Raw genomic sequence first — 22,711 nt, 5'->3', positions numbered from 1 at the left:
ACTTCTGGGTTTAAGCTGTGAAGAGCAGAACAGACCCTGAGGCACCATGAGTTCTCAACACCCTTTGGTTTTCCTGGTGCTCCCAGCACATTTAGAAAAGGAGACTAATAGAAATGTAACAAGGATCAGATACCTTCAATGTGCAGTTTTTGTGTTTGATTCTTATCTATACTGTATTGCCCAATGTGTTTGGGGATGTGTTAGTGTGTGCCCTACAATAGATAAGTCAAAGAGAACCTGTCACAAGGAGAGCATCCCCCGCTTCAATTATGATACCAACTAAAGGTCACTGTATAAAGAAATACATGTGTACTGTCAAGGCAAATAGTTAAAAGCGAAGTTTGCTATGGTTGATCACATTTCCTCAAATCAAGCAAAATTAAGATGATATTTACAAACCAAGAAAATAAGTAGCAATATTAGCACAGAAGATCACTGTCAGTTATGAAGGACCCCAGCCATTCTGCAATGGCACTTCTCTTTTCTTCCTTGCAGTAAGCAAGTCAGGTCCTTCACCACAAAAAAGATTTAGGGATCAACTTTTATCCTAATGCCAACATGCATTAATACTGCAATATTAGTGCTGCCACTCACCAGTTGTTGTTTGATTCCTATCTTACAATGTCACTTTTCTGTATACTTAATGTATGTATTGCTAAGATTCATTATATTGATTGTAGGAAATATTGTAGTGTGTTGCATTGATTGCTGTGTGCTGTTGTTGCTGTGCATCAAAACAACAAAAGAAGCCATCCATGTTTTTCTCTTTTAATTGTGTTGTTCACTGTCTGAATGTCAGAAATGTTAAACTGTTAATGTCTGATGGTGGAAGTCTAGGTCTATTGGGTGGCATTCAAGAAAAAATGACATTCTTTACTATGTGTACACAACAAAGAGCTTCTTTAAACTTATACTTGCTAAAGGCCTTAGTAGCCTAGTGACACAGGGCTTTAAAGTGTACTCTCCACACCTAGTAAGTATTTCCAGGATTTTAAACAACTACTTATTAGAAGGAGAATAGCAAAAGAATGAATTTCCTGGTTGGAGAAAGACAGCCTGTGCAGCTAAAGGGAGAAAGAGAGGGAATTAGGAGACTCTGAGTGGCATACCGTTAAGTATGCTACCCTGTTTTTAGTAGTGAAGTTTGGCACATGATATCTGGGCCTAGTAAATTTTATTAAGTGTGTGATTTCTGAAATTGAATATATAAGTACTTGATAAATAAGTATAAATGTATATAATATGCATGGCTGGCATTACACTAATTCAGTTTTTTCTTTACATTAAATAGATTGAGGTCACAAATGATATTCAGGCACTTCTACCAATTACTGTGGCAGTTATGGTTGCCCAAAGGGTTGGAGACATGCTGACACAACCTTTTTATTCAGCAACTCTTGAACTGAAGTGTGTCCCTATTCTTCCTGAGGACCCAAAAGTGAAAATCAATAAAAACGAGTAAGTCGTACTTTGCAAGCTACTTTGTAAAATACTTTTAAAGACTGAAGAACCAGCTTGTTTGATTACAGAAGTGCTATGATGTCTCACTGCCAATGTATTGTACAAAAGGACCACATTTTATTCAAAACTGTTTACCAAATAAAGCTAAAAAACATTTTCATAATGTCTTCAACAATAAGGACAGGTAAATCTGAAGTATCTCCTTTTCAGCATTTGCTGTTTGTTAACTTTAATGTTGTAACTGATTGCAGATGCTATGTTGATTCAGTTGTGAGACTTTCCCGGACACCACCAATCGGAGACCACATCTTTATAAAACGCACACGTTTATTAAACATTAAATAAACACAAATCCTCACTCCACACAAAGCACAAAGCAATAATCACCCTTAATCAAGTCTTTCTCAGTCCTTGGCCGCCTTTCCTCTCCTCCTGGGAGCTTTGTCCTACTCCCACTCCCGACTCTGGCTCACTGACTGTAAGGAGGCGGCCACTTTTATTCCTGCCCGGATGTGCTCCAGGTGACTGATGATGTCCATCCGGCAGCACTTCCTGGTGTGGCGGAAATGCTGCCCTTTGAACCGGAAGCACTCCGGGCGTCCCTGGCCAATCCCGCCGCCATCTTGCCAAGTGTGGCGGAAGTAATCACATCCGGGTCTCCTGAAGCTTAAAGCGCCCCCTGGCAGTGGCCACGGTTCCCAATGGGTCAAATCCTCTTTGTCCCTTTCCCGTGGTCCTCTTTTTATCCAGGGCGGCGGCCCCCTTGTGCCCCGGAAGCTATTAATGTCTCTTTCCGGTCCCTCCAGGCATCCCGGCCAGGTAATGACCGCAGTCGTCTGTGACACTGTATAAACTGAGTATGGGTGACCATGTAATGAGAGTCCCCTGGCACTGCTGAAAGAGGCTCTAGACACAGTAGCCCTAAGCCTGGATCATAAATGGATGGATGGAAAAACCAAAAATAATTTCGATATGGGGTATATGGGTATTGTGAATTTCCCCTTGGGATTAATAAAGTATCTATCTATCTATCTATCTATCTATCTATCTATCTATCTATCTATCTATCTATCTATCTATCTATCTATCTATCTATCTATCTATCTATCTATCTATCTATCTATCTAAAACAAGGAAGTCAACACATTTTCAGCATCTTCTTCTTTATTTATTTTTTCCCTAGTTTAAATCTGGAACTATTCACTGCTGGGAATATCATGAAACGTAATCCAAGAACAGTTCATCTCAGGGAATCTGTTGTTTGTTTAGCAAGACTTCTGCAGGACACTCAACACAGTGCATTCCCTGTGATCCATAAACCCGACCAAGATCACCATGAAGTCTTTGTAGGAACAATAACTAGGTAAGGTATATTTTAGATTAATCACTTACACCTTTACTATAAAGTTTGGAATGTTCCTTTTTTGATACACAAATGTAGAACTGTAATACTTTGTACCTTTGCATTGTAAAAGTTGGTTATAATCACCTAATAACCATAAAAGTTTGTATTATTAGACATATGTATCATTCATCCTCAAACTTAATTGTATAATGTTGATAAAATGAAATCATAATTGCAAAGTACTTTCATACTTACAAATGAAGTATTGTACAAGATCATTAAATAGATGTCTGATTGTTTGATCTTTTCTTAAAAGATTTCAACATGTCATAAAAACTTTTTTATAAGAATAGGCCAAATATAGTTTGTCAAATCTTTTTCACCTAAAGTTATCAAAACATCATCTGGCTGAATATCTTAACAGGTTCTGATGTGATCACATGCAGTATCTGTATCTTTAAAAGCAGTGACATTACGATGGCACTCCCTAATTGGTCCAGTGCAAAGTAAGAGTGGCCAGTGAACAAAAGGGAGACAACATTCAAATAAAAATAAATAAATAAATAAATAAATAATGGAAGACATTCTGCTGCTTTCTATTTCCAAAACACTCTCACCTGCACTCTGCAACACTATGTTAGAAACAGAGAGTACAGAGAAGGTACTACCGGTACCAGATGAGTGAAATGAAGCCCATCTCCACATTTTTACTGCAGAAAAGTATGAAGAGAGATCCTGTCCTTATTGCTTTACAGCACTGCCCTGAAAAGGAGCGACTAGAAGAAAAATCTTGCACAGCCCTTGAAAAGCTGCTAATAATGTGCCCACAAAAAGACCTATCAGAGTGTGACATTAAATGTTAGCATTTTCTAAACATTGTGCAACAAGGAATGCTGAGTTTTTATTCTGTGTTAAATTTATATAATGACTAGCTGTGCCCTGCGGCTCCACCCACATATTAATGTAAAAGGACTGTGAGAAGGGCCCCGTCTGGATCCTCACTCCTGACGTCTCTATCTCGGATTAACGTGAATATATCGCTCCTGCAAGTGAACTATGATTTTTAGCGCAATGAGAGAAGTCGCAAAATCAACTGGAATGTTCAAGCAAATTATAGAAGAAAAAAAACAATCTAAATCTTTTAAGTAGTTATCTCGTTCGCTAACTAAGCAGATGTAAGTTACACCCCGAGGCTGGCGAGTGAGTGAGGAGAGCCCTACCCCCCTCCCCTCGGCCCACAGTGTGTCTCTTAGATTTGCACAAATAAGTCAGTGCCACAAGCGAACTGTGATACATAGCGCAATGAGAGAAGTTGCAAAATCAACCAGAATGTTCAAGCAAATTATACAAAAATACCAACCTAATCCATTACGTAGTTCTCTCGTGAAAGCAGACATACATACATACATACATACATACATACATACATACAGACAGACAGACAGACAGACAGACAGACAGACATTGGATTTTATGTAGAGAGTGATTTAAATCCATTTAAATCCAAAACATTTTTCTATGCCTAGGTAACTTCAAGCACTATGAGGCACCAATGCCACTCAAAATTGAGACAAATTGTCTATTTACACTATGTAAAAGATTTTCTTTTTTAACCAGAATTAGCAAAAAGAGTTTCTCTGTGGAATTTGAACATTCTTTCTTTTCTGTGTTGGCTTTCTCTCACATTGCAAAGTTGTGTGTTAGGTTAATTGGACACACAAAACTTGTGTACATGAGTGTGCCAAGCAGTGGACTGGCCCCATATCCAAGGTTGGCTCCCAGCTTGTGCGTAACACTGAAGGGATAGGCTCTGACACTCCCAGCCTTGAGTTGAATTATGCTGGCTTGAAAATGGATAGATAGATACAGATACAGGATAAATGGATTTCCTAAAGTATTACTCATGAAAAAGGGTGTTTAAAATGCATATAGGATTCCAAAAAGAATTCAGACTATCAGCTTGGTTATGCAAGTACTTGAATTCAAAGAAACATTTAAATGCATTTGTTCTGTCATTAACATTAGAAAAAAAAACAAAAGAAAATGCATAAAGAAAAATGGAACTGTACATTGTAATAACAAAAATTAAATACAGATAATGGAAACAGAAAATATAGTAATATATAAATATATTTAACATTTGTTCTATCAAGTATGACATTTAATTGGGCCCATGATAATGTATGTCAATCAAAGCTTCTCTAGGGCTACTAGGCAGTAAAATATAGGAATTCCAAATGCTGAAATTATAGATATTTAATGCTACACCTCCATCAATCACAAACTGTAACCTGAGTAACCTGATGCTATGATCATGAGTTATGACTCTTACTCCACATTTGAAAATGCATCTTTCCTGTTAGTTTTAGCCTTTAGCCAAAAATTAATCATGTTTAAAACTCTCTCTAACGTATATAAATTGGAAAATGCCAGGTCTCCCATTGCAGTGAGAATAGGGAAGACTAAGCTCTTTGAAAATGCTGACACAAGGTCGTCAAGTGATAAGGCCTCAGTTTTGTCTTCTGTGGGGACATTTCTTTACTAGCTTCTCTTTGTTAGCTGACATTATTACTTGTAAACACATAAAACACTTGTATATTTTGGCAGGACTTCCTCTCTATATTTTCCACAGCCTTGTACTCATTCGAAACCTTTAAAAGCAGTTGCACTTCATCGTTTGTCCACACAAAGAAGTCTGGTTTGTTTTATCTTTGTTCTTGTCAGCATTTCGATTTATTACAGGATTTCTGCATAAAGTATGCTCTTGGCTAATAAGTTGCAGATGTCCATAAAGAAATATTTACACGTTTTCAGCATTTCAGAGTGGATAAAAATGAACTGAAAATGGTAGTGTGGACAGAAAACTTGTAAATGAAAATGCTATCAAATTTATCCACGTTAGTGTGGACTAAGCCTGAAATGTGGCTATGGCTTGTATCACTTGACAGCCACAGTTAGTTATTTTACCTTAGAGATACTTGAGGATTATTGAGTCCACCATATTTCAGAGACATCTCATCAATTTGATTAGTGCAGAAATTCTCAAACTGGGGTCCACAGCATGTAACAAGGGGACCCTCCAAAAATCTAGAACTATTATTTTTTTCTATAAGAAAGCAGAAGAAGAGTTTTATTGTATGTTAAAAATGTTTTGGCGAAGTCCAAAGTGAGCTGCAGAAAACAGCAATTTAATGAATCACAAACAGAAGAGCCCTTACCTCCAAAGCCATTGAGCTGGACTGAAATTTTGTGAAATTGTGGCAATTGCAATCACGTCTCATTTGTCCAGTTATGCTGAGAAATGGGAATCTGAATTAAGGTAGCTTGCTGTTTCACACAGATATTCAATGGCTGTCTTGAAGAAAGGCACTTGACCACATTCTTCAAATTTGTAAACATTTAATTCATTTTAATAAAGGACAGACGAGAGCTGACAGTACATTTTCAGACCAAGAGTGACCCATCACATTCAAGTCAAATATGCTTCAATATTTCTGTTAATGGCATGGTCAACACATTTATGAGAAAAATGTCATTGTGGAAAACACGAATTTGGTGAATGACACATTCACTGCACAAATTTCAGCACTGCATGCCTATTTTTGGATTTATTTCAAGGAATCAACAGAGAAGAGTGGAGATGGGTCTGTGACCCATTTAAGGCTGAAGAGCAACTGACAGAACCTCCTTGCAATAGGACACTGAAAATCAAAATTATGGAGCAAGAATTGCAGGAGTTTTGGCCAGAGCCCGCCTTTCCTCATAACATATTTCTATGAGACAGCACTCTTTGTTATGGTAGCATTCAAGAACGAAATATCAGGCCAGACTGATAACTGAAAATGACATGAGAGTTTGAATTTCATCCATTAGCACAGAATCCGTTATGTTTGCTGTGCAAAGCAGACTCATTCTTCCACTAAAATGTCATTTCCTAAATTGCAGAATGTATTGATATGCATTTTCTGGTTGTAATGATGCTAAGAGCCACTGCCTCCCCTCACTCCTGTCCCCCAGGCAACTCAGCATATTTTTTGTAAAGATATGTAAAGATAATGACAATGTAAATAGAATACTTCAATTTTAGTTCGCTTACCACTGTTTTAAATATGCTAGTTCAAAATGTCAAAGGAAAATGTCAGTCAGTCAGTCATTATCCAACCCGCTATATCCTAACACACGGTCACGGGGGTCTGCTGGAGCCAATCCCAGCGAGCACAGGGCGCTAGGCAGGAACAAATCCCCGGGCAGCGTGCCAGCCCACCACAGGGCACATACACACACACACACCCACACACCCACACACACACGCACACACACACGCACCCACACACCAAGCACACACTAGGGACAATTTAGGATCGCCAATGCACCTAACCTGCATGTATTTGAACTGTGGGAGAAAATTGGAGCACCCGGAGGAAACCCATGCAGACACGGGGAGGACATGCAAACCCCACGCGGTTAGGGCCCCGGGAAGCAAACCCGGTCTCCTCAAAGGACAATGTAATATAGAAAAAAATATCAAAAGGAAATTTACACTTTAAGCAACTTTTCTACATTTAAAATGTATACTTTTCTCATAATCAATGCACTTAGAATGATTTTCATTTATTTACTTTGCAGAATGGAGCTTTGCAAGCTGTTACAAAGTGAAAGGATTTTTGAATCAGAAGACTTAAAGAGTGATGTTTATATCAATCAGCTGAGCTATGAAGAGGTAAAGACAGTCCACTTTTAGTTCACATAAGTAATTCTACTGTACTTAAATTATATTGCTTCAGACATCCACAATTTACTTACTGTTTATGTGGAGTTTGCATGTTTTCTCTGTGGCCGCATAGGCTTATTGAGGTGCTCCTCTCACAATCCAATGTGGTTTAAAATTGGCCATATGTAGGTGTGTGTGTGTATGTGGGCTCTTTGTCGAGGGATGGTTCCCGTTGCTAGGATAGGCTCTGGCTCATTTGTCCCTAAATGGAGTTGCCATGAGTTGCCTGCCTTGTTTTACTTGAGTCCACCATGGGGGTTTGTGTTTACTTTCTTTTGGCTTTTTAATTATTATTAATTTTAGAATTATGCCTGCTGATGTCACCATATCACCATTTGGTTTTTGTGGATGTTGCCATTTTGTACTGTTTTTCCGTGGTCACAACCATATTGGTTATGGCAATGGTGTCATGTTGCTGTCGTGCGACTAGTGGTAGTGCTGTATGTGACATTTTCAACTTAGTGTATAGGAAGCTATAATACACATCTGCAAAGAATTTCCCGTCTTTTTCTGACTGTGTTTTGGCTCTGGCTATCAATTTTTCTTTGATCTCCATTGGTTTTTGACTCATGTCTGTTTCTTCTCTGTATTTCAGAGTCTTTTCACTCTCACAACATACTCAGTGCACTTCGGGCATTGTCCATAAACAGAATTAATTGGGCTTGAGACCTTTATGTTATGAACTGTACATGGCTTCACTGCTTTAAATAACCCACGTTTACCACATTCATAGTAGCACCAGGAGTCAAAGAGAACTAGAAGCAGGACTCAAAACAAGACCAATCGTTTGGTTAGAGTTATTTTTCTATTACAAACAAGGACTTTAAAGGAAACATTCATTAAATCAAATTTACTCACATATATGTTTTACTTTGAGAACTGGAAAAGAGCTATAAAAACACAAATGTGTTATTATATATTTGCCCTTAAGGCTGATATGAGGTAAACATTTTATACGTGATTTTTTTAAATGTTGCACGGGATTCACATTTCTGCCACTGGCTTTGGCTTTCACATACTTCATAAGCAGCATTTTACATTTCCTCTGCAATTAAGTACTGCTGTTACTCCAGCGACAAAGCCTGAATGGTACAACACAAATGCAAACCATTAAAACAATATTTTAAAGTTAATGGGAGGTAAAGCTTTTTGACAACACATGCCATGACCAATTAGTGCCAGCAATGCCATCACAGCTTTGGTGTAGAGAAGGAACAAACTAGTAAAATTTCACTGTAAGTTTTAGAAACATTCTTTTTGTGCTTTATTTAGGTAGAATAAGAAAGGGAGGAAACAAAAATGACACCATGATTCCTACTAGAAGATGAAGGCTTAATGAGATGATTGTCAAGTGTGATTGAAAAGGCGCTCATTTTCTTAAGTGACCTTTAGTGCCAATTAGCATGATTTGGTTTTGTTGTAGTTTATTTTTAAATCTTTATATTCTTTGCAAGTTTTAATTCCACTGATGCAACATGTGAGCTGAAAAAGTTCTGATAAACTTTCACTTTTCACACTGGACTAGATCTGAGCATATCCTCATAAAAATGTGGGTTAATACATGTGTTAACACTGTAAAATATGTTAATACCAGTAACGGTGCACTGCACTATTACATGCAGTGAATACACTTGACCTGAGCATTCCTAGTTTTCATCCTCTTTCTCTGTACATTTAGCATTCGTTTGCTCAGAGGTTGATTCGCTTGCTGCTTCCTGAGCAGCTCTTCTTTTCTCCACCCTAGCGGCCCACTTCTTCACTTTTTTCATCGGCATCTTTTCTCGTTAAAACTGATTAAGTCAGTGTTTGTGCTGCAATTATTTAGTATGTTTTCAAGCTATACTGTTGGTATGAGAGCTAAAAACATCGAGCAACTTTTTTGTGTAAGCAAACAATTTAATCTTAATGTATGGTTTTCTCATTTCAGAAAATGTTGTTTAATTTTGCCATCGGTATATTTTTCTTCTGTCACCATGGGTTTGCTGTTAAAATAGCAAAAATGGCCTAGCCACGAACTCATATGTATCGAAAATTTTAAATACGTTCAAAGTTTGTATTGATTTAAATTTATATTTTGCATGTCAAAACTGATTTTGGATTTTTTGTTTTCAGATCAATACTGAAAAGCTCAGCAAGCTTGCTGCTACAAATCAAGTCATTAATAAATATATTAGTGACCCTAAATATGAGGATGTTTTCATCAATCTGGTGCGTATTATAATACATAAATGTTAGTGTGATTCTGAATGTTAAAGGTGAACATTATTACACCTCTTTTTATTATTTCATTATTAGTATTATTATTAGTTGTTTTAAGCCTCAGGGTTACGTTAGTTTTTAGTATAATAACCTAATAAAGAAATAGTAAATGACAATAAAACTGATGTAACAAAGGATCAGTAGATTAACAGAGATATTTGTTGTGCTCCCTGACAGCATTAAAGTACATAGGGATAAATCGAATGTAAGAGTCTATACCTCCCTACTAGCATGCAGGCTTATTTTGATCCTCTGCTAGCATCCTAGTCTTGCTTATGTACCTCAATAGGTAAGTGACGTGCTATAATATAAAATTATAAGTTATAAAAAATATAAGTCACAGAGGATATGTCCAAATAATAGGAATTCAAAATACAGTAATGGGACATGCCTTTCATGTTAGTAAAATGGGGTTGGTTCATTGCTTAAACCCAGGAGTGTTGTACTGTCACTGCATACTGGAGCATCATCTTGCCACCTCAAGGATCTAGGTGGATGTTACTGATGTTACCAGTCAGAAGTTGCAGAAAGTCCATATTATTTCAGTTTTTATTGAAATGTAAGCAGTTCTAGTGCAGAGAACAACATGAAATTGTATAGAAGTGAGCAGTAAAGCTGACTGAAAAATAATGTCATTTTCTGAGATACTCGAAAAGGCCTTCTTAAGGTAACAAGTAATGGGTTAACAACTTACTAGTTTTCTGAAGCAATGGAAGTTAATTAAGCCTTGAAAGTTGATGCAAACAATTTCTACAAGTGTCTCAATTTTTGTTTCTGTATAAAAGCAGTGTTGTGACAAACTGTGTTGTTACACTTTCTGAAGGATTATTTGGACAATTTTTGCATTACAGAAGGTAGTATTTTGCTATTATAAAGACAGGAAAACACCATTTACAAAGGAAATTTGAAAGACTGGGGTGTTCTAGAACTTATGAACAGTAGTGTATATCACCAAAAATATATGCTTAAACTCATTAAAACCTGTCAATGGATGGATGGGGGTTAAGATTATTTGACACAATTTACAAATGATGTTAAGTCTGTTTGTCAAGCCATATTTTCCTATGTGACTTGTCACTGTCTCACTTGTACTTGTGATAAAGGAGTTCCAATTAAACTCTTTTTTCTCATAAAACTAGCTAAATGAAGGTGGCATGGTGGCACTGTGGTAGCGCTGCTGCCTCACAGTAAGGAGACATGGGTTCACTTCCCAGGTCCTCCCTGCGTGGAGTTTGCATGTTCTCCCCGTGTCTGTGTGGGTTTCCTCCCACAGTCCAAAGACATGCAGGTTAGGTGCACTGGCAATCCTAAATTGTCCCTAGTGTGTGTGTATGTGTCCTGCGGTGGGCTGGCACCCTGCCCAGGATTTGTTCCTGCCTTGCACCCTGTGCTGGCTGGGATTGGCTCTAGCAGACCCCTGTGACCCTGTGTTAGGATATAGTGGGTTGGAAAATGACCGACTGACTGACTAGCTACATGAAATGCTATAAACATTCAGTAAAATAAATCAGACAGTCTTAATAACAAAAGTATGCCGTGATGGACAGTTAAGACCAGAGCCTATCCCAGCAGCAACAGGTGCAAAGAAGGAACCAACCCTGAACAGGGCAGTGGGCCAAGGAGAGAATAATTTGAGCTCTCACAAACAGTAAATGTACCATTTCTGTGCTTTAGGTCATTTATACTGTCACTGTAATAGTTATCATTTTAAATCTCTTTTAAAACTAATAATTAACCATTTGAAAGGTCCAACACTGTATTCTTTAATTTTGTAAAACACAATAATTAAGAAAATCTAGTTACATACATTTCCAGCCAAGCCTTATCTTTGCACTGCCGATGTTTCTTCACAAGGTCCCATTATGAAACTTTGAGATGTACCCCATGATGGTGCACTCTGTGTATTTGAAAGGGCAATACATCCCAAGTATATATATATATATATTTTTTTTGTAAAGGGTTTTACAGTAGAGAAAGGTTCATGCCATATAAAGGTAGCATTACACCACTGCTGCACTGGGTGTCAATTCTCTATAACCCCCGATATTAAAAAGTACATTCAGAAGACAATTGAAATGGTTAGACATAAATATCATGTCAACCTTTACATAATGTTTTTACATTTTTACTTCTTTTGTCTTTTAGGAGCCCTATATTAACCAGTCAGCCACCACAGTTCATGATGGGTTCTCATTGCATCGCACATACAGAATTTTCCAAAAACTGGGACTGAGACATCTAACTGTTGTGGACAAGAAGAACCAAGTAGTAGGGATCATTACACGGAAGGACCTAATGGAGTTCAATCTGGAAGAGATGCTTGAGCCTTCTGTTTGTCAACCTAAATCAGACACTGAACTGATATTCCTGATGAGCATGCCACATGAATCTTCTCATGATATTTAAAATGTCAGTTATGAGTGTTAAATTATTAAAATGTTGACAGTTATCAAAAGAAAAATGAAAAATTGATTGCTTTCTCCACTTTACATTTTTGCTTCCTAATTATTTATAACATTTTTGTGAGTTGGGAAGTAGAATGATACTTTACAGAATATGTACATATTGAAAACAAGAGTTGACTAAGATTAAGATAAAATAGAATACTATTTATTTTTGTTACTTATTCAATTAACCACATATTATTGGAGTTCGGAATTTACAAATGTTTTTTGTCATGTGTAATGTAACTCTTTTTACTTTTTTTTTTTTTTATTCATGGCATTTTGTCACATCTTTTGGAAACCTACAGTTAGTGAGTTATGATATATTATTGGCCTGGAATTTAAGTTATTTAACAAAAACATTTTTAAATAATCAAGATCAGTCAGTCACTGAGGCAGGTGTCTCCAATTCAAGGTCACAGGAGGCAAGTGATGAGACAACTCTGGACAGAGTGCTAGTCCAACACCGACAAGATCAAAGTGTGAATCTTACGTTATATACATACATAAATACAATAGATGTTGTAGATAGTTGTAGATGAAAAAGGTTTAATTCAAACTTAAAACTGAAAAAAAGATCATGAGTGAAAGCCAAAAAAACAAAATCAACAATATTTCTTTTCACGTTGAGTGATATCCAAGCAAACAGGAATTTAAAACAAAATTAAAACCCTTTCTACTCATAAATTTTTAACTATAAGGGAAGGTACTTTGTCATACTGCAACGCCTGCCTGTAACATGCCTCGTGATATATAATTATTATTTTGCTGTAAATAATATTAATATATATGAAATCAAGCTAATGATTATGGTACAATCAAGAATGTTCTGTTTGTTTCTGTTTTATTCATTATGCTGTCATTTGTTTAATAGCTTCACAGGGTCATTATGGGTACAGAGTACAGTGAGTAGTTTCATGTGCTAATCGTGCAGCACAGTGCTATGATTATGGAGTAGAACAGCCTTACCTCGAACTTACAATTATAATTAGAGAAGACCCAACAAATCCAAAACCTGCTATACTTCCACTCATTACAAGGTTGCTTTTAAGAGAGTATTAAGAGAGATTACAATAAATACACTTTATAGTGGAGATGCTGAACTACTGTCTAGAGAAACTGGTCAAAGTAAATACTTAAATTACTTTTAATATTTCCGCATCATAACAGACTTGCTAAACGCTGAGGTTGATGCACTTACCGTATGTTTTCTTTTTTAGAAGTAGTTTATACTGAAAAAAGTATCAACAGACATGACATGTTTAAAGTAATAAATGGCCAAACCAAGCCTTGCAAAATTAGGCATTCCTCCATAATTGTATGGAAAAATTCTTATTTAGAATATGGATGCAAAATCCTTATACGTACAGTGATAAGTGAAATTAATATTTATACACTGTAAAGTTGTTTGTCTAAAAGGCAGATAGGCTACCAAATATGCTGGACAGCCTTTTTGTGTAGTCAGAAGAAGCCATGATCATCTACTGCTAATTCAGAAAGCAGTGACCTTTGGGGAACAGAATAGCAAATCACACAATAGAGGGTCCACTAAACTAGAGCAGCCTCATATAACAGACACACACCAGGGAGAGTGAACATCTGATAAAAAGAAAGTTTGACGAACTGTAATAGTAAACAACGAAAATCGGTTTGGTTAGACTAACACAAATTGTTAAAAATGTTTGAGCAAACATGAAACAGTCAAGGAAAAAATACACACCATAGTCTTGGTAAATGTATACAAAGCTGTTAAAACTAACAAGACTGAGTAGGGCAGAATAAAGACAGGCAGTCCATAAGTCTGCAGCAACAAATGCAGTCAATACACTTCAAAGAGAGGAAGCTGGGGTGGGAAGTAAAGGATTGGAGGCATGGCTGTTGTCAAATGAGAGAGTTTAGAGGCAGTGGAATTGCAAATCACTTATGTGTATTGTTGAGCTGAAAGTAAAATAAAAACAAAAAGAGAAAAATTAGTCAAGTTAATTCAACCATATTACTTATTTCAGTAGTTTTTGTCTTCCTTATTACAAGAACAAGTTTCAGAAGAGGCTGAGGGTACTGATTCCAAGTACCACTGCCTGCCTAATCAATAAGAGAACAAAAATGCATGAGAATAACTCATAGTTGTAGTTATTAGATCTTTCAGAAAGTTCAGAGAGCATTAGGTATAATAATGTTTGAACTTTTTAAAAGTGCCAGCAACCTAAAATGCTTAAGTCTAACCTACGTAATTGTCACTGCTACAAAATGTGAAAGAGATGCCACATGTCAAGGCTAGGACCATCGACAAACTAGCAGGCAAACCCATTTAAGTCTAACTGATGCTGTTTTTCAATAGCCTTCGTCCATAAATGTTCCAGGTAAGGGGCCAGGGTGCAAAGTGTGCAAAGCTCCTTTGGATACTGAGATTGCTTCTTCTTTTTTCACTGAGAAAACATGGGCCACAAAGACACTACACTTAACCTTCTACATTTCTTTCACAACTTCTTTATCTTTTTTTGGTCATGTTTCTCAAGTCCGTGAAGTATTGCTTTTTAAATATTTTCGTGATGCAAAGATCCCAGAGATAAGGCACTCCTTCAATTTACAATAGAACATCCCTAGGAATATTAATGGGGTCTGGACCTCACCTAAGATTAATGTTAACTTCCAAAAGAATTCTGATTCAATTTTAACTTCATACTGTCAAGCTGATTTTTGTCTTACTAGATAATTCTAAAGAGTTGCAACCTATATTAAAGAAAAAATATATCTATTTTTTTAAATTATTTTTGTAAAATAAAAACCAAATTGATACCTAGTGGCAAAATATGCAAGTTCACAATTCAAAGCCACTACACTAGTTCATTCTAAAACTGAGGCAGAAAGTTTGCAAAATGAAGTACTCCATCAGTTATTTAGATTTTTTCTCTGTTAAATTATTTTTCATTAGGTGCTTCACCTGTTTTTCAGTTGATGATGACTGACAGCTTTCCAACTGTTTCGGAAACTGTTCCCTGTGACACTCCTTTTTAGGAAAACAGCACAGGAGAAGGAACAGTAAGTCCTTATCTACATTATGTGCTATTGCACAAAAAGAACACTGGAAAAGTTCGTTTTTAATCAAAATTGTAACATTGCTAGCAAAAACAGCATGTTTTCAAACAGTTTGTAACAATAAAATTTCTTTAAATAAAATGTTAAATGATCTCTATATCAGTACTAGTTCTTAGAATGTCCCTTTCCTGATTCTTTTCAATTAAAATGCTGATGCTGACACCATTGACAATACAATTCTTATGTAAGATACAAAAATCTACATTGACCTTCCTGGATTAGTGTTGAATTGGATTTATTCTTATGCAATTACTAGTCTTTTTCGATATTTTACATTTGTATCACTTTGAAGCATCTTTTTACATTACAGAGTTGTGGAAAACAGGAGCCATATCTGGCATTAATAAGTGTAATGCCTTATTGATCTCACATTCACCCAGAATAATTTACACTCACAGCCTAGCAATTTGATGTAACCTGCAAACTCTGGATAGTGCGACCAGTGGTGCACTTATTCGGTGTGTTGTGCTTGGGACTGTGTACTGCCTGTGGGATACGGGGAAGACATGCACCCTCAGGCGAAGAAAAATAAAAGAGTTTATCTATTTTACGTGTGCCTCTGTGTCCAGTCTGTGTCGGGTCGGGTGCATATATAGCGCCTTTTCACACATACTTAAAGGCTTCCCCTGTAAACAGGTGCCCCTTTATAGTGGGAAAAGTCCTAATTGTTCCAGAAACAGGCCCAATATCCCATAAACCTATCCACCTCTATTTTACACCAAGGACTGTGCCAAATGTTGAGCCTTCTGATCTTCTCAGACTTACTTGGACTGACATGTGGCACAGGCAGAACTTCTGAGAAGACCACCTTGTCAGTTCTGCTTGATATTTTAGCACTGAACTCTTTATATTTAAACTGTAAAACTGAAAGATTGCCCTTATGTATGTCATTTGTCCTAAAATGGACAATAACATTTGAATCCACCCTACTTTGGCCAAAAGCCTATACCACCCTTCCAAGGGAGGTCTCCTACTTCTAGACCTGGAATTCAACACACCGCACAAGACTCTATTTTTCTGGAGCAAACTTGCACTTCAATCCCCCTAATCACTGAATCCCACCACTGTCACTGCCTCTCTCTTCAATAGATACATCCATCCATCCATTTTCCAACCCGCTGAATCCGAACACAGGGTCACGGGGATCTGCTGGAGCCAATCCCAGCCAACACAGGGCACAAGGCAGGAAACAATCCCAGGCAGGTTACCAGCCCACCACAGGACACACACAAACACACCCACACGCCAAGCACACATTAGGGCCAATTTAGAATCGCTAATCCACCTAACCTGCATGTCAATAAATACAAATATGTTTAAGACACCCACCAATTATCAGAAACTGGTTTTAGAGTCATTTGAAGCCTATGCTGGGAGAATCAGAGACAAGTCAAGCAGTGACCCTAAAAGGGGCACCTAAATATTTTTCTATGTAAATTAGGTGCTGCCATGCTGGTGATTCTGAGCCCATTCCCAATGTGTAGTTTACAGGTTCTTTCCTTTTGTATTCTCTTGTATATTCTTTCTTACCAAATAAAAAAGTGTGTCTCACCCAGGGCTAGTTCTCTGTCTGTGACTGATGCTAGGAAGATGATCTTCATGTAATGCCAAGGATGAGACTGGAGAACATTCAGCTAAAAGGAGACACTTCAATGTGCAAATACAGCACCATTTCATGATTTTGAATTAAACAAAGATAAATACACTTGGCGTGATCTCACATCTCCTGCAGTGTACACACCCATGACACAGTTGACCTTTATCTTTTTATGAGTATTTAAGATAGAGGCGATCCTTTAGTTTGTTTGAAGTCCATGGTACCATATGTTTGCTGAATGTTTACTTGTTAGGAGGTCCCAACTTTTCAAAAAGAAAGACGTTTTAATATCCAACACAGTATAAATATGATGAAATTCCTGCTTCTGAACTTCCAGCTCCCACTGGTAAGTAGGAACGTTTTATTTTAGTAACTAATTTCTCTTTAAAGATGTAATTACTGAAATATCAAATTCTACTAACTAGAAAGTGCAATGGTTTAGCTTGATTTAGAAAAGGGTTTAAACATCCAATTGAATTACAGAAATCTCCACTCTGCTATAGTTTTAACTTATTCATCAAAGATGCTGTAAATATTTGGTGGCTTTTTATTAATATAGTAGCTGTAAGTGATTTCGAACTTTGAATTTGCCAAATTAAAAGTGGATATGTGTAATAGATACACTAAAAAAATCAAATTACACACAAAACTTTGACAAAGTTTACTCAGTGTTGTTACAGTTTGAGAGTGTGCAATATTAACATTTCATTTTGGATTAACATGTAGCATGGTGGTCCAGAGGGTGCCACTGCTGCTTCAACTATCCTGGACTCTTTGTTTGATGCCATACTTGGCCAGTATCCATGTGGACTTTGCATTTTTTCCATATGCCTGTCGTTTCCAGTACCTCTGGCTTTCTTATGTATATTTTAGAATAATTGGTAGCTCAAAAGTAACTGAGTGTGTTTGAATTTGCACTGAAGCTTTGTCTTGCATTTAATATGGTCTGGGATAGGCTCCGGTCCCATAACCCTGATGGAATAAGCAGATTTGGCAAATAAATATTAGGTAGACATAATAAAGCTGAATTCAACAAACTTTCATTTTATAAAATGTGTATTTTCTGTATCTCAATTTGACATACTTTGTATTATCTAAAACAATCGGAGTACAGATTACAATTTTGAATCAATGACGCGTAAGACACGGTTATCTGGAATACTCCATTCTTTTAAATCTTGAAAATACTTGGTTTTGGTATGAGGGAAAAAATAAAATAGCAGCGGCCATAGAAAGCTGCAGATTTTGTACGATGGGATACATATCTAGCACCATCTGGTGGCCAAAAACTAAAATATTAGGTGCTAATGTACAGAACAGAATAACAGAGAGTTACTACTACTGACATCATTTACTCTTTTTCTTTAATCCGCCGTGGCCTAACAATGTATATTGTCAATTTATTGAATATTTAGTATTTGCTGTTAAAATGTGTCAAGCTCTGCGGTGGGTTGGCACCCTGCCCGGGACTGGTTCCCTGCCTTGTGCCCTGTGTTGGCTGGGATTGGCTCCAGCAGACCCCCGTGACCCTGTGTTCGGATTCAGCGGGTTGGAAAATGGATGGATGGATGGATGTGTCAAGCTCCCCCAACAGTGTTGCATTTTTGTTTGCTGTCTATTGTCCCCTCCTTTAACCGCCACCTTATCGTGGTGGAGGGGTTTGCGTGTCCCAATGATCCTAGGAGCTCTGTTGTCCGGGGCTTTATGCCCCTGGTAGGGCCACCCAAGGCAAACTGGTCCTAGGTGAGGGATGAGACAAAGAGCGGTTAAACAAACCTCCTATGATGAAAAACAATTTTGGACGGCGTTTTCCCTTGCCCAGAAGCGGGTCACCGGGGCCCCACTCTGGAGCCAGGCCTGGAGGTGGGGCTCGATGGCGAGCGCCTGGTGGCCGGGCCTGCACCCATGGGGCTCGGCCGGGCATAGCCCGAAGAGGCAACGTGGGTCCCCCTTCCCATGGGCTCACCACCTATGGGAGGGGCCAAGGAGGTCGGGTGCAGTGTGAGTTGGGTGGTGGCCGAAGGCGGGGACCTTGGCGGTCCAATCTTCGGCTACAGAAGCTGGCTCTTGGGACATGGAATGTCACCTCTCTGAAGGGGAAGGAGCCTGAGCTTGTGCGCGAAGTTGAGAGGTTCTGGCTAGATATAGTCGGACTCACCTCAACGCACAGCTTGGACTCTGGAACCAATCTCCTTGAGAGGGGCTGGACTCTGTACCACTCTGGAGTTGCCCCCGGTGAGAGGCGCCGAGCGGGTGTGGGTATACTTATTGCCCCCCAACTTGGAGCCTGTACATTGGGGCTTACCCCGGTGGACGAGAGGGTAGCCTCCCTTCGCCTTCGGGTGGGGGGATGGGTCCTAACTGTTGTTTGTGCGTATGCACCGAACAGCAGTTCGGAGTACCCACCCTTTTTGGAGTCCCTGGAGGGGGTGCTAGACGGCATACCTTCTGGGGACTCCCTCGTACTGCTGGGGGACTTCAATGCTCACGTGGGCAATGACAGTGAGACCTGGAAGGGCGTGATTGGGAGGAATGGCCCCCCCGATCAGAACCCGAGTGATGTTTTGTTATTGGACTTCTGTGCTCGTCACGGATTGTCCATAACGAACACCATGTTCAAGCATAGGGGTGTTCATATGTGCACTTGGCACCAGGACACCCTAGGCCTCAGTTTGATGATCGACTTTGTGGTCGTGTTGTCGGACTTGCGGCCACATGTCTTGGACACTCGGGTGAAGAGAGGGGCAGAGCTATCAACTGATCACCACCTGGTGGTGAATTGGCTTCGATGGTGGGGGAGGATGCCGGTCAGGCGTGGTAGGCCCAAACGTGTTGTGAGGGTCTGCTGGGAATGTCTGGCAGAGCCCCCTGTCAGAAGTAGCTTCAACTCCCACCTCCGGCAGAACTTCGACCACATTCCGAGGGAGGTGGGGGACATTGAGTCCGAATGGGCCATGTTCCGTGCCTCTATTGTTGAGGCAGCTGACCAGAGCTGTGGCCGTAAGGTGGTGGGTGCCTGTCGTGGCGGCAATCCCCGAACCCGTTGGTGGACACTGGTGGTGAAAGATGCCATCAAGCTGAAGAAGGAGTCCTACAGGACCCTTTTGTCCTGTGGGACCCTGGAGGCAGCTGATAGGTACCGGCAGGCCAAGCGGAGTGCGGCTTTGGTGGTTGCTGAGGCAAAAACTCGGGCGTGGGAGGAGTTTGGGGAGGCCATGGAGAACGACTTTCGGATGGCTTCGAGGAGATTCTGGTCCACCATCCGGCGTCTCAGGAAGGGGAAACAGTGCAGTGTCAACACCGTATATGGTGGGGATGGTGCGCTGCTGATCTCGACTCGGGACATTGTGGGTCGGTGGGGGGAGTACTTCGAAGACCTCCTCAATCCCATTAACATGCCTTCCAATGAGGAAGCAGAGCCTGGGGACTCAGAGGTGGGCTCCCCCATCTCTGGGACTGAGGTCATCGAGGTGGTCAAAAAACTCCTTGGTGGCAGGGCCCCGGGGGTGGATGAGATACGCCCGGAGTTCCTCAAGGCTCTGGATGTTGTAGGACTGTCTTGGTTGACACGCCTCTGCAACATCGCATGGACATCAGGGACAGTGCTTCTGGATTGGCAGACCGGGGTGGTGGTCCCCCTCTTTAAGAAGGGGGATCGGAGGGTGTGTTCCAACTACAGAGGGATTACACTCCTTAGCCTCCCTGGAAAAGTCTATTCAGGGGTCCTGGAGAGGAGGGTCCGTTGGATAGTCGAGCCTCGGATTCAGGAGGAACAGTGTGGTATTGTGTCCTGATCGCGGAACAGTGGACCAGCTCTACACCCTTGGCAGGGTCCTGGAGGGTGTGTGGGAGTTTGCCCAACCAGTCTACATGTGTTTTGTGGACTTGGAAAAGGCATTTGACCGTGTCCCTCAGGGAATCCTGTGGGGGGTACTCCGACAGTATGGGGTACCGGCCCCCCTGATAAGGGCTGTTCGGTCCCTGTACGATCGGTGCCAGAGCTTGGTCCGCATTGCCGGCAGTAAGTCGAACCCATTTCCAGTGAGAGTTGGACTCCGCCAGGGCTGCCCTTTGTCACCGATTCTGTTCATAACTTTTATGGACAGAATTTCTAGGCGCAGCCAGGGCGTTGAGGGGGTCCGGTTTGGTGGGCTCAGGATTGGGTCACTGCTTTTTGCAGATGATGTTGTCCTGTTTGCTTCATCAGGCTGTGATCTTCAGCTCTCTCTGGATCGGTTCGCAGCCGAGTGTGAAGCGGCTGGGATGAGAATCAGCACCTCCAAATCCGAGACCATGGCCCTCAGCCGGAAAAGGGTGGAGTGCCCTCTCAGGGTTGGTAGCAAGATCCTGCCCCAAGTGGAGGAGTTCAAGTATCTCGGGGTCTTGTTCACAAGTGAGGGAAGAATGGAGCGTGAGATCAACAGGCGGATCGGTGCGGCATCCGCAGTAATGCGGGCGCTGCATCGGTCTGTCGTGGTGAAAAAGGAGCTGAGCCGCAAGGCGAAGCTCTCAATTTACCAGTCGATCTGTGACCGAAAGAATGAGATCGCGAATACAAGTGGCTGAAATGAGTTTCCTCCGCAGGGTGTCTGGGCTTTCCCTTAAAGATAGGGTGAGAAGCTCAGTCATCCGGGAGGGGCTCAGAGTAGAGCCGCTGCTCCTCCGCATCGAGAGGAGTCAGATGAGGTGGCTCGGGCATCTGATCAGGATGCCTCCTGGACCCCTTCCTGGTGAGGAGGCCCCGGGGAAGACCCAGGACACGCTGGAGGGACTATGTCTCTCGACTGGCCTGGGAATGCCTTGGGATTCTCCCGGAAGAGCTAGAAGAAGTGGCCGGAGAGAGGGAAGTCTGGGCATCTCTGCTCAAGCTGCTGCCCCCGCGACCCGACCTCGGATAAGCGGAAGACAATGGATGGATGGATGGTTATCTATTGTTGCTGTGTTGATTTCAATGTAATAATTTATCAATCTACTGAATTTCACCCCAGATATTAATCTTCGTAGTGTTTCATGACTGTGAATGGTGTCAATGGCGCTATAAAATATAAACTGTGATCTTAATGTCAAGGTGATAAGATGGAAGTATTTTTCAGCATAACATTCTTCTGCCGTGGCCTTTCTCACATCTTTCCAGGACTCTTCTTAGCAGGGTTGATAGCTGAAGAGATGAACTAACGAAATGAAACATAAAATAAGATTGTGGGATTGATAAATATGGATGGCTGGCCCAAATAGCAGCACATGGTCTGTGAATAAGGTGGGTGGTGTAGCTTATACGTAAATCCTGCACTGGTGGTGTCTCTTTAAGAAGCTAATTTATCCACCTGTATAAATTGGCCTAGAAAAGGCTTCAAGGTAGATGTGTGTGAGACAACCAACTGCTAACTGGGTGTCGCAGTGAGGAAGTAAAAACTGTGCGCGCGCGCCTCAAATAGTCACGTTAACGTGAAACAATGGGGCTTGTCACAATACAGTATTGTTATATTGATTTGATCTGCGTTATTGTTGCTCCGTTTGTGTATAGATTTTTCGTTTTATTACCATTTCAGGAGTTATTGGGAGGTTTGTGGGGTATTATTTGCGAAGTTCATTTGTATTCCCCTTTTAATGGAAGCCTTGACGAGTTGTATTATATTTATTTGTATGACTCCATAAAGGCATGAACATACATTATATTGAATGCCGGACTTGTGCTACAATTGGTTTTAAAGTTAATTTAAAAAAAAAAAAGGTATTTG

General features: G+C 40.1%; 1 protein-coding gene across 1 annotated transcript in view; it reads left to right on the top strand.

Annotated features, from left to right (window-relative positions):
- The window catches only part of LOC114651929 (chloride channel protein C-like), a 58,150-nt gene extending 45,739 nt beyond the window's left edge, over positions 1 to 12,411 (top strand). The window contains exons 12-16 of the mRNA XM_028802031.2: positions 1,292 to 1,458; positions 2,645 to 2,824; positions 7,433 to 7,526; positions 9,690 to 9,785; positions 11,982 to 12,411. Of these exons, the coding sequence (XP_028657864.1) occupies positions 1,292 to 1,458; positions 2,645 to 2,824; positions 7,433 to 7,526; positions 9,690 to 9,785; positions 11,982 to 12,242 (798 nt within the window). The 3' untranslated portion in view covers positions 12,243 to 12,411. The remainder of the gene's footprint in view (positions 1 to 1,291; positions 1,459 to 2,644; positions 2,825 to 7,432; positions 7,527 to 9,689; positions 9,786 to 11,981) is intronic.
- The last annotated feature ends 10,300 nt before the right edge of the window (positions 12,412 to 22,711 follow it).

This window comes from Erpetoichthys calabaricus, chromosome 1 (assembly GCF_900747795.2).
Source record: "Erpetoichthys calabaricus chromosome 1, fErpCal1.3, whole genome shotgun sequence".
Taxonomy (NCBI): domain Eukaryota; kingdom Metazoa; phylum Chordata; class Cladistia; order Polypteriformes; family Polypteridae; genus Erpetoichthys; species Erpetoichthys calabaricus.
This window is presented reverse-complemented; position numbering and strand designations above follow the sequence as displayed.